This window comes from Fringilla coelebs (genome assembly GCF_963513975.1).
Source record: "Fringilla coelebs genome assembly, chromosome: 19".
NCBI lineage: Eukaryota > Metazoa > Chordata > Aves > Passeriformes > Fringillidae > Fringilla > Fringilla coelebs.
This window is the reverse complement of record NC_140045.1, coordinates 8,651,429-8,664,056: the sequence shown is the minus strand read 5'-3', so window position 1 is coordinate 8,664,056 and position 12,628 is coordinate 8,651,429. Positions and strand designations below refer to the sequence as shown.

Genomic DNA, 12,628 nt, shown 5'->3' with positions numbered 1-12,628 from the left:
TGATGTTTACAGGGTTCGAAATACTGCTCCCATCTCTCTGCACCTGCCTAATGGCATTTCCAGTTCCAGCCCCTTCCCAAATAGTACCAACCTCTTCCCTGAAAAGGATGGTGTCCTTAATGCCATTAGGTCCTGGGTTTTGTCACTCTTGTCCACAATCTTGGCTCCTTGCAAGGAATGAGTGGTTATTTCAATTTTTCTTTTGGTGTCCTATGTATAAACAATGTGTTTTCTACAAGTAATATAAGTAGTAAAATAAAGAGGCTTTGGAAAGCATCAAGGTTGAAATTTCCTCCCCATCTGAAACAAATCAGTGATGCTGAGTGAAGAGACATCTGTGAGCTAATGATCCATGTCCTCTGCTGGAGGGTCAGCCCCAACACTTTGATTTGGAATGGATTTTTGTCTTTATGAACACAGGCACCACAAGGCTTTTTGCATGACTGGTGCCAGACTGTTTCTTTTACAAGTATCGAATGGGGATCTCTCCAAGATGATACTTGTTTTGCAAATTCTTTCTAGGAGCCACTATGCTGGAAAAAAAAAAAAAAAAAAGACTATTCAGTGTTTTTTTGACTGACATAACCAGTATTTTGAACCCTGCCTTCACCATCTCCTCTTTGAAACATTAGACATTTTTAGCTGTGTAGCAGTCAAGTGCTTTTTTTCTGCTGTACAACAGACATAACTCCTTTCCCAAAATTTTAGATCATTCTCGTTTTCTTTGTTGTTGTTCATGTACCTACCTTTGGATGTTTGTGTTGTTCATAAATTTTCTGCCATATTAGTTGACTGTCATCCTAATTAGCACTTATTTGAGACAAATCTCTTAAACCGTGACAATATTTCCCATCATGCTTCATGGCATCCTGTGCAAAAGATTTTGTAAACTCTGTTTTACTTCTTGTACGAGGCTTTTTGTTTCAAAATTAGTATCAGGAGTTGGACAGGGGAGAAACCCTCCTAGTTTTGAATCAGATTAGACAACCTTGTTTGACAGCGCTGCAAAGTCTCAAAGGTACAGCCAGGAAAGATGTTTTTTCTCCCCTCTCCAAAAAAAAAGCAAAACTGTGTTGAACAAAGGGTTTTGTGAATATTTATCCATACCAAAAAGTTTTTGGCCCCAACAGTTGCCCAAACCCCTGAAAAACTGCAAGCTTTCATTGAAATCTTTTCTAAATGCAATATTTTTAAACTTCTAAACTTCATTTAGATGTGGCTTTAGTTGTAAAATATTTGGATTGGGGGTTTTTTTGTTTGTTTGGTTGGTTGGTTGGTTTGGTTTTTGGTTTTGTATTGTTCTTGGGGTGGGTTTTTTTGTGTTTGTTTGGGGGTTTTTTGTGGGGTTGTTTTGTTTTTTTTTTTTTTTTTTTTGGGGGGGGGGGGGGGTTGGTTCAAGGAAAACTTGGATTTGATTTTCAGTCAAGCCAAAACAACATGTTTTTCAAAAGTACCACTGAACCAAAAAGTCATGTGCTCCCACTACTCTGTAGCCTGACCTGGGAAGATCATTTTGCAGCCATTTTCAATGGTTTTCATGAATTTCACTCATGCAATTTCCCCCAGGATGATCCAAAAGTGGAAATAACAGATATTGGATCCAGTCGATGAACTTAAAGGTTTACTGAAGTTTGGATTTGGATGGGGTCTCAAATCCAAGTTCTCACATTCAGATTCAAATGAGTCTGAGTTTGACATCTTGGGTTTCAGGCCACCTTTTCTGCTGTAAACTCAGTAGTATGACAGCAAAACAGCATGAAGTGGGTAAAAGGGGAAGGCAGGGAGGGACAGAGAGGCTCCCAAATCCAAACTCTCAGCTTTACCAGCACAGGTTTTGCTGTCCTTCCCCCAGCTGCATCAGGAGATTGCAGTCTCCCTTATCTAGTCTGTGTCCAAGCTCTGTCCAAATCAGCAGTTTCCCAAGGACTGAAACAAATGCTGCGTGGCAGTGCAGACCTGTTTTGTTCATTAAATTTGAAATGGTGATCTCCTTTTCTTTTTTATCTTCCCCATATTTTCTACTTTTTTTCCCTCTTTTTTTTTTTTTTTTTGCAAATTCCTTTTTAATCTCATCCTGTTTCTTGTGCAAATAAATGCCATAGTGAAATTTTGTTTTTATGACTGAAGGATAAAATTGGGATCAAAAAAATCTGCGTTGATTCCAGAAAACCTGTAATGCACTGAGTAAAAGGAAAATTTTTCAGAAAATAAGAGCTAAAGTTTTCCAAAAATGATCAGCCAAATACTGTACTAGACTACAGCGGCACAAACTTATTCCTGTGTTTTTCACTTGAGACATTTTAACAATTAAATAATTGTTTCATTAGAAATACACTGGAAAGATGACTTTGTTTCCATTTTTGCTAATGCTCTCCAAGACAATAACACCCAAGAACATTTCTGGGATGGAGATATTTCCTTATGAAATCAGACCTGAATCCACTCAATATTGCCTCTGGGGCTGCCCATTCCAAGAGTCTCTTTGGCTGTAAAAATTCCACAGTCAACATATATACAAGAACCCTTGCTTGCATTAGATCCCTTCTAATTAGAGAATGGCTTTCACCCTGAAGCAGTAGGTTTAGATATCCTTTTCAATAAAATAGGTTTAGTTATTCATTATGTGAGAAGAAAATCCAATAAAATTGTGCTGTGAGCCAGAACAGAAAATATTTTTTATAAACTAGTTTTTGCATTTGGGTTGGGGTTCTTTTGTTTGTTTTTCTTTCTTTTATTGTTAAAAGAGGAAACTACTCACCTTTGCAAAAGCCTGTCTTGCCGATGAGGGCACCTAGAGAGGGTCAAAGTTCTGCCAAGCATGTGACCTTTGCTGACCTTGAGGCATGATGCCTTCTTTGCATATCTCTGAAATAGTCATGGTTTATTCCTACGTTGTGGCTTCCTGTTTCTGTGGTCCATTGTGTGAGAGTTTATTGACAACCCCGACAAAAGGGGATGGCTCCCTGATAGATCCATTCGTGCACCCTGCGCATGCCCATCGTGCCATCCTGGTTGCAATGGCTGTCACTCACCTTTCTGGGTACTTCTCCTCTTTCCCACCCTTCCACACCTGTCTTCCTCACATTTTTCTTCCCCTCAGGCTGATGTCCGCTCCAAGGACGACACGCTGACCCTGTCCCCCAGCAAGGACCTGCTGAGCGTGAGGAAGCCCTCAGTGGGACGCACCCACTCCTTGCCAAACGACAGCTACATGTTCCAGCCGCCCTACTCCAGCCCCTGCCCTGCCTCCCTGGGTGACAGGAAACCGGCACATCACAAGTCCCAGTCAGGTACACCTCTCTCAGCTGGGACAAGAGTAGGATTTTCCATTAGAGCAACAGTTGTGGTTTCCCAAACTCTTCAGCAGGAAGGAGAAAATTGGCGCTGGTTTCCAGTCATGTGTTTAGACCTGTGGAATGGCTGTGAAAAGACCCTCCACAACTTGCAAAGACCCTCCACAATTTACAAAGCCCTGTTTAAGATAGCTCCTTTCCTCAGCATTTTTTGACAATGTGGCAGTGGCCTGGCTCAACACTGATTTTTCCTGCCTGGTTCTCTAATGTTACAGTCCCTACAGCTTGGGCTCCACCTGTCCCACCGGGCCCCAGAGGAGAAATCCCAGTAGAGAAATATTTCCTCCTGTCTGTTTTTTGCAGCAGTACCTGTTCAGAAGCTCTGTCTGGGAACATCTATGAAAGATGGGAAGAAGGTGTCTCTAAATGCCTGTAAAATGAACATAAATGTGCTGAATTGAGAGACATGTTGGTGTGACATGAATGGGAAAATGAGAGAGTGTGGAATTGTTCTTCCCAGTCTGCATGGTTGGGATAAACAGCTTGGAGCTAAATTCAGACATATTCTTAGGTACAGGGAGGGCCCTCCCTGCCTGCACCTCTGTCCCTGTGCTTGCAGTTGCCTCCCAGGGCTTGTCCCTGTGCCCCCAGTTCTCCTGCCTGCCAGCCCTGGGGCTGGGAAGTGAATGGAGCCACCTTTAATTTGTCTGTACATGCCATCATTTTAGAAATTTGTCACCAATAAGACAGGGAAGTTTTTACAAGCATTGCCATTTGAAAGCCTCTAAGCAAAGCATAATTTCAGCAATGTTCAGAATGGTAGGAGATTTGAACAGATTAGAAATAAGATGTTGAAATTTGCATAGTAATAAGAATCTGGATGAATAGCTACTGTTGAACAGAAGCAAAAAAAATATGTGGGCATGAGGAAGGAAGATGAATCTGGTGTTGTGAGAAATCTCTGCCACAATACACAATTTTCAAGATCAAGAGTGGTGTCTTGAAGGACCTGTTTGCACATAATGCTAATGGTGCAGCTAAAATCCCATTGAAAGCAATAGCAAATCTCCCATTACCTTCAATTGAGCTAGAATTTATGGGTCTCTGTAACAGTCAAGAAATTCCTGACCACACAAAAGAATCATGTTTGCTGCAGAGGGAATTTCCAGTTCTTCATTGTTGACCTTTAATTGGGATGTATTTGCACTGTCTTGAACAAAAACTACATCTGCAAGGGACTGGGTAATTTGTGAGTCCCTTCTTTTTCAAAATTTCACTTCCCAGTTTCAGTTTGGAGAACCTGAATAACCCTATCTGACAGAAAAGCCCTGGCTTTCTGGGGACAGGCATTGCACCCTTGAAAATCCACAGGAACAACTGTTCCACTGAGGTGTAGCAGAAATACTTTGGAGAGGTAAAGCTGATGTCTTATGACCACAATAAGCAATTAAACCTTTTGTATTTTAGTCCTGCTGGTGAAATTCCAAGGATCTTAAGCAGGCCAGAGTGCTGGGAGGTGTGTAAGGTCCCCAAATTCTGATGTATCACTGTCCTCTTCCACCTACAATGTCACTGCTTTTCAGAGGGGGGGAAGTCACCACCACCTGTTTACAGTTTGTAATATTATAGAGTGCAGTGAAGACAGCAAGAGGTGCCAGGCGCCTCTAATAAATCACCACAACCAAGCCATAATATTTCAAGCTGAGAAGGTTTTGTTGTCAGAAATACTGGCACTTGCAGGAAGCATTTGTTTGAATACTCCTTGGTAATGGGGCTGTTGCTCTGGGAAAGATTCCAGGACAAATGAGATTCTCTGGGATGCGGTCCAGATTAAATGAATTGTTTTGAAAAACATTGAGCCTGTGTGTGAGGAGAGCACACAGACTTTCAAACCTTTTAGAAGTAGTAGCCAGCAACCATGAAGGGTCAGGAAGAGGCTGGAGAGTGTGTGTTTCCTTCTTCTGGGAGGCTTTGTAAAACCAGCCTTGAGAGCTGCCAGGTGCTGTTCCCTTTCACTTCATTTCCAGTGTGTGCATGCTGATTTGGCGATCCCAGCAGTTGGTCTCCATGCGGGTTCAGGCGTGGGGACACCTTCCAGAGCCTTCAAAGTCAGATGTTTGCTGAGCTCAGAAGTGAGGCTGCCTGCGTAGTTATTGGCCCAAAAGCAGAGATGCAGGAATTGCCAGTTCAGATGAACTTGTAGTTCCTTGTCTTCTGTTCTCAACAGGAGCTAATCCTGGTTGTATTAGGGGAATATGCCAAGAAAAATGAAATAATAGACAATGCTGGAGTAATTTATTAGTAGATGGGAGGTTTTTTCCCAGTTCTGGAGAGCCAGTTGCTGAATTCAGTGGTTTCACTCTGCGTGTCCGATCCAAGGTGCAGCAGAGCAGTTTTCCCTGGGAGGTCACCGAGTTTGGGACACAACCCTTGAAAGAACACGTCCCATTCCTGCCTCTTCTCCCCCTTGCAAGGTTCAAAGGCATCGGTGCAGTCGCAGCCGGCAGACACCAGCTCCCTCCTGCAAATCCCAAAGGACCATTTCCACCACGTAAGAGCTCATGACCATTTGGTGGGGGAGAGCAAGCCACAGGTCTCCCAGCAGGCACACTCCCCTTCTGCTGAAAGGCTGCTCCGCAGACAGGTAAGCAGAGCTATGATCATAAACCTGCCGGGCTTTTATATTGATGCATTTCCTGGTTAACCATGCTTTAAATTCAAGGAGGGATTCACAGAGAAACCTCCAGAGAACTGTAATTCTCCTACAGAAATAACAAAATGGTTGGTGGTTTTTGATCTGAAAGCCATCCAGGAGTCTCCAAAGAACATGCATGATGAGTATCATGTCCTTTGGCAACATGCCTAAATGTTCTCCACATTGTTAGTGCTTTATTTTTTTTTAATCTTTTTCATAAATGGAGCCAAATGCTCCTCAGGGGCTCATTGGGGTTGAGGAACTCATTCTTAACTGCTGTGATTTTTTTGGTGCTTGAAAGGACGCAAGGATTGCAGGCTCCATCCCAGGCCACCCCTCCTCTGACTCCTCTGGTTTTTCCAAAAGAGAATTGTTTCATGGAAATTGGTTATCTCATGTGCAAAACCATCATAAGACGCATACTGGTTTTACAGTGAGAATTGAAAATTAAAATATTTTTTCATCAACTGTGAGCTTTTAAAAAGTTTGACTTTATGCACAGCAGAACATGTTTTATTTTGCAGCCAGTTTTATCTCTGTTTTTTGCCTGGCATTGATTTAAATCCTGATTCAATCAAAGATCTAAGGGATCTAATCAAAGATTCCAGTCTGGTTGATTGGAAGCATAAGTTTAGACTTATCTTTTTTTAGTAAAATACTTAAACTTGTGCTTCACTCCCACATTTTTAAGCATATTTCAATGATTGTGCAGCTGGACCGGGACCAGAAGCACATCTGATTCAAAAACTCTGCTTTATTCAGTATTTCCATGCCTGATTTTACATACACAAAGGGGATCAGTTCTATTTTTCAAAGGCAATTTCTTTCCCATATAAAAATATTCCCATTTTTTTCATCTTTTAATCAACATTGACAAATTAGACAGTTGATTCATTAAGCTCTAAAAATGGATGTGAAGTACCAAGGTTAACAATTACATTAGTCTGTAATACTAAATTGACATAAGAAATTCCTTGCATGTATTCATTTGCATGGGGTTGGCCAGCTATCCCAATCACCACTAATGGGGAAACTAATTGATGTCATGATTCCAGTTCATAGCCACTCTCTATTGCTTTCTAATGAATGACAGACCCATCCTTTTGAAGTGATCTAGCCAGAATGAATTACCATGTTAGCCATCTTCTCCGGTCTAATTTTGTTCACATCTTTGATGGCTACTTTTTGTAGACCTTTTCATATGTTTAAGTCAATTTATAGCCCTCCTTTCCTCCCTCTCCCTGCTCATGCAGTGACATGAACACGCTCGTGGAGTGACAGGTCAGAGAGCAGAGAGTTTTGTGGCAGTGAGCATATCCAGACCATGGGCAAACCCATGAGGGGTTACCTTGGGCAGGCTCCTGAGCAGCAAGGAGCTGCCAGTCTGGCTAATGGGAGTGGTGAGGTTGTTCTGGTGATATTGCTATTACTGTTAATTGCAATCTAGGTGGCCAGACACTGGGAAACTTGGTCCTTTAAAAGGCAAAATTCCCTTTACAGACGCAGCACTTCTGCATGCTCAAGTGCTCTCTACTTGACTCTTTTTTATTGTTACCACTAGTTATGTCACTAGCACATCAAATAGCCCAAACTGGCAAAGCAGTTTGGTTTTCAGTACCCATTTATCCTTATCTTTACATATACTGCATGCAATTCTGATTTGGCTTTTTTTTTTCCTTTTTCCTTTTTCCTTTTTCCTTTTCCTTTTCCTTTTCCTTTTCCTTTTCCTTTTCCTTTTCCTTTTCCTTTTCCTTTTCCTTTTCCTTTTCCTTTTCCTTTTCCTTTTCCTTTTCCTTTTCCTTTTCCTTTTCCTTTCCCTTTCCCTTTCCCTTTTCCTTTTCCTTTCCCTTTTCCTTTTCCTTTTCCTTTTCCTTTCCCTTTCCCTTTCCCTTTCCCTTTCCCTTTTCCTTTTCCTTTTCCTTTTCCTTTTCCTTCCCCTTCCCCTACCCTTCCCCTCATGCCCTCTCCTCTCCTGAATCCATTACAGATAAATCTTGTCCATCACATACCTGGTCCTTGCACTTTCCCTGAGCATTAAATCCTGTGTGTTTAACCTCCCTTTCCCTCCAGAGTGCTGGAGAGCAAGCACAGCCCCCACAGTAACGTCCAGTTTAGACTCCGGGATGTTTGACAATTAGCGATGCACTTGCAGAGGAAGATGAGTGGATCGGATGCTTTGGGAAAACAATCGCGCTGAGGATTGTGCTCCTCGGCAGTGCATGGCACAAAGGCTTTTCTCCAGAGGAATTCTACCTGAAATTAAACCTATATTGATTTTGTAGTTCCAGGACTCTGTATCAAAGGTGTAGCCCACACCAAGCTGTGGCTGCTACAGGTGTGCACCCCTCTGAGATGGCAGAGGGTCCTTTTATTTTTCAAACAAACCATTAAAACCAGTAAAACATTTGTACTGTTACTACTAACAACAACCACAGATGCCTGTATCATAGAGAAAGAAAGAGCTGGTGGTGACTAATACTGTCGTGGTGTGCAACACAGGTTGGTGTGCAAGCAAAAGTAATGACAACAATTACTTTTTGCTTCTGTATTCAACTTCCATGTGGTCTGTGTCTCTTTTCAGGATATGAACATGATTTCTGCTCACAAATACTCATTAAAACTACTGGTGCTGAGGAGAACAGAATAACTTCACTCCTGACTGATTAGTTGCCAGCATTATGCTGTGAAATTTTAACTAGAAAGGATTCACCAGCACTGGATGAAATTGTTTGCCATATTAAATATTCTCTGAGTTGTCCCCATTGAGAAAGGGAGCACAATGTGCAGATGCTGCAATAGACAATGGTTTCTGTGTTTCTGTGCACACATGGACGCACTGCAGCTGATGAGGGCTTTGCTGGATAGAGATTATTTGCCTCAAATGATCCTTGTGGGACAATATTTATATAAAGTGTATGATCATTTTGGGGTGATTTGTCACAAAAGTATTCCTTAGCATGAGGAATTTCATCATTTCATCTCCTTACAGTTTTCTAAAGGACTGGTACCAGGTGTATGTGTTTCTTTTAAATTTCCCTGTGAAGATTTTTATCTTTAAGATCATTTAAAAGTTTTCTCAAACGGATACTCTGCCTTTAAGGGCCAGTTAATGTTGCTGATTTATAAAGCCTTTTGACACGGCCTTTTGACAAGTGAAAAGGCAAAGCCTTCAAAACATGCCCAAGGTTCCCTCTGGCAGCAGGCACTGATGCTGAGTAAGGCTCCAGACAGCCAAGGCAAAATGTGCCTTAGGATGCCTGAACTTAAGCATCAGAATGCATTGAAATAATTATGGATTATTATTATTATTATTATTAGTCCAGCTTTGGACTCCAGTGTTTCCAGCTCCTGCCATAAGATGGTGCAGAGTTGTGGCTCCAGCCTAGGGACCAAAGCCAGGGACAGGTTGTTGCCGTGATGCTGGCACACAGCAAAGTTACTCTGGTGTTGCTGGCTCTGGGGATCCTATTCCAGGCCCTCAGCATCACCTGAGCTAGAGAAGGAAATACAGAGGCTCACTTGCACATCTTTCTCTCCTGCTCACACCTGCGCTACTGAAATTATCGAGGGCTTTGCTGTAGACCTTCATCATTTGCATAACAAGAACATGAGTAAGTTTGGGTGGGGGCATTCTGGTTTTGCAGCCCTCCATCCCTAGAGGAGAAAGCTAAAGGGCAACCATTTAGGAAGAGTGAAGGGCTGTAACACAGGGACAAACCCACAGATCCCTGACCATGGGAATTGTCACAGGTTGCTATAGGAGTCAATGCATTTGTGCTGAGAGATCTCAGCAGAGCTGAGTGCCCAGTAAATGCTGTGCCTTGCCTGTACTAACCTTTATTTGGTCTGTCTCTCTCACCTGGCAACTCCCCTCCTCCCCAACCCCTCTGCGCTCTGATACAGATGGCTATAAGGAACGACTCTCTGGATAGCAAGGAGAATCTCCACACCGAGGTGAGTGAACTCTCTGACCCAAATGTTCCCGCTGTGCCCAAGGAGGAGTCACCAGTGGCTCTGATGCCCTCAGAAGTGAATGAGTTGGCTGCCTGGAGTTGGGCGAGCATCCATATGCAGCAGCATTCCCACAATCAGTATAATATTTCAAAGCAGGCACCAGCATCCTGTGCTTGTGCAGACTCGTATCAGGAGACCCCTGAAGATTCAGTGGACCAAGAAGTATCTGAAATAAACAGCTCCTCTGAGCCTTTCACTTCAGAAACTTGCACAGCCTCGAGTGCCTGTTCGGAGGGTCAGCCTCTCACACCTAAGAGGAACATGGGCAATACTGGCAACGTGATACTGAAGGACCTGAAGAAATATCACAGTGTAGACACCCAGGGTCTGCTAAAAAAACCACCCTCTTGGTTAGATGATCAAAGGAGACATTCAATAGAGATTTGTTCCATACAAAACAGCCCTCAGCACCATTCCACATCCAGCTCCTCTGGCTTTATAAGTCAGGTGGTCAGTGAAATGGAATGCTTGCAAGGTACGCGGCAGAAGAAGAAACTGAGCCCTCCCTGTATATCTATAGATCCACCTGATGGGCAGAGTTTGGTACCTAGGGGACCCCACAGCATCTCTCCTGCCAGTGGAGACGTTTGCTTGAGGAGGCGTGCTCCATCCTGTGAGTCCAAGGATTCGGTGGATATAGGGGATTCACTGCTTCCAGACAGTATGTCAACATCTCCTACCCCAAAGAAAGACTTGTTGACACTTCCTAGCTTTTCCTTTGATCAAACAGAAATGGACCCCTGAGTTACTTTTCTGTTGGTGCCAAATGTCTTCTTCCTTTCATGTAATAGAAAAAAAAATTTTAAAAACTCTGTACTCCAAAATGGCACTGGGTAAAAAATTTCCAAAGAAAGATTAAAGAACCAGCTGGTTAAAAGAGTGGTTAACCTATATCACGCTTACTTAAGCATATGTTCTGCTTAGGTAAAAGCAATACAATGTGCAGAATCTATATGTATATTATATTTTATTAAATTAATTGAATCTAGTATCACGGGATGTAGTACATTTTGTGACTAAAGACTCATTTAATTTTCTTCTATTTTATGTATCTTGGAATATTTCTGAGATAAAGTTGGTTTTTATGAATATTTTAACCTTAAAAGTATATATTTAATCCCTTCTCTTTTTTTTTTGTTTTGTTTTGTTTTGTTTTGTTTGGGTTTCATTTTGTTTTGCAAAGCACAAAATGTAGCCAATTAGTGCATTACAGAGGAAATGTATCCCACAGTCAGCAGCAAATAAGGATTATTTAATGTAATATATTTTTCCCCTTGAACTTCAATGATATTCTGGCAAAACAATTGTTTGCGTGGTACAGAAACGCAGTTGCAATTTTTAAACAAAATATTCCGATCTTGCATAAAATTGACATTCAGAGTATGAAAGCAAGTGCTCAGACACAGGAAGGTACAACATGCTGATGTCTGAAGATGGTGAAGGTAGAGCCATTTAACAGTACAAGATAGTGAATTATGAAAGGTTCATAGTGGATGTTATAGATCATCCACTGGCAACTCACAAAATCATGTCAATGGTTAATTTTCATGCATTCCCAGAAAACAACAGAGGCCTGTGGTTACGTCTGAGATGTTTTTGCAGTGTGTCTAGGATGGACTTTTTATTTTGCTGAGTTTTACACCTCCCTCATCCCTCTGTTTTCAGTGGAGCTCCTCCTCTCTGCACTCTGTGGAAAGGAGAGTGAGATCAAATTTAAGACTTGCAGTGGCTGAAATCAGGGCAGACATGGCACAACAATGGGCTTAAGTACATGCCTAAAGTTAAACTCTCACCTAGAATGCCTGGAGGTTGATCATATTAAAGTAATTCTTGAAAATTAAAATCATATGCTCACGTTCTACTGAATCAAGGCACTTCTGCAAGTTATTTTACAGAAAGTCTGCAGGTGCTGAAATGACTGCTGATTTTCAGTAAAATAGCCAGGTATTTTGCTATCACTTCTAGAGTTAATTTACATGACCCCAACTTCAATTTTATTTCCGATCTATCAATAGCCTTAAGCAGCAACAAGATGATACAAAGTGAATAAACCCAGAATTCATGTCCTTACTTTATAACGTCAATCATCTCAAAAATTACCTGTTTACTTCTGTGCTAAAGTCCTCTGCCAAAAGCAATCTGTAAAACTGTACAGCACAGCCTGAAAACCACTCGAGGTTGGTCCCATTCGACACCTCATGACTGATGGAAGCCAGACATTAACTCCACTCCACTTCCATGAAATCACATTAAGATGTAAGCTAAATTAGACTGCAGGCATGCTTTGAAGTGTGCCAATAGTCAGAGGCTTGAATCCGAGTCCACAGATCATGCCAGCACAGGCAGGAGGAGGATTTGTGCTAATTCTCTCAGTCGGGAGTTTGTAACTTTTTGAGAACTACCAATCTTTGTAAATCACTACAACATGCTGATGCACAGCCTTTTATCCATTCAGAAATTAGGCTCTTTCCACCACGTGTATCTGCATCAGCTTGGAGTGTACACACAAAGAGAAGATGCTGTTTGTACCCCACAGCCTATGTGAGGTCCTAAGCCCCTTTACTTTCACTTGAGGATGTTTACTCCATAAACAATCCCTACTGATTTACATGTCCAGGAGAAATGT

The 12,628-nt window shown here is 41.9% G+C and overlaps 1 protein-coding gene across 2 annotated transcripts in view; it reads left to right on the top strand.

Moving 5' to 3' along the window:
- Positions 1–10,746, top strand: part of CACNA1G (calcium voltage-gated channel subunit alpha1 G) — a gene marked incomplete at its 3' end in the record, with an annotated part of 97,518 nt that extends 86,772 nt beyond the window's left edge. For both annotated transcript variants that reach the window (XM_084218307.1, XM_084218306.1), the window contains 3 exons: positions 3,101–3,290; positions 5,768–5,937; positions 9,892–10,746. In XM_084218307.1, the coding sequence (XP_084074433.1) occupies positions 3,101–3,290; positions 5,768–5,937; positions 9,892–10,746 (1,215 nt within the window). The remainder of the gene's footprint in view (positions 1–3,100; positions 3,291–5,767; positions 5,938–9,891) is intronic.
- Positions 10,747–12,628: the final 1,882 nt, after the last annotated feature.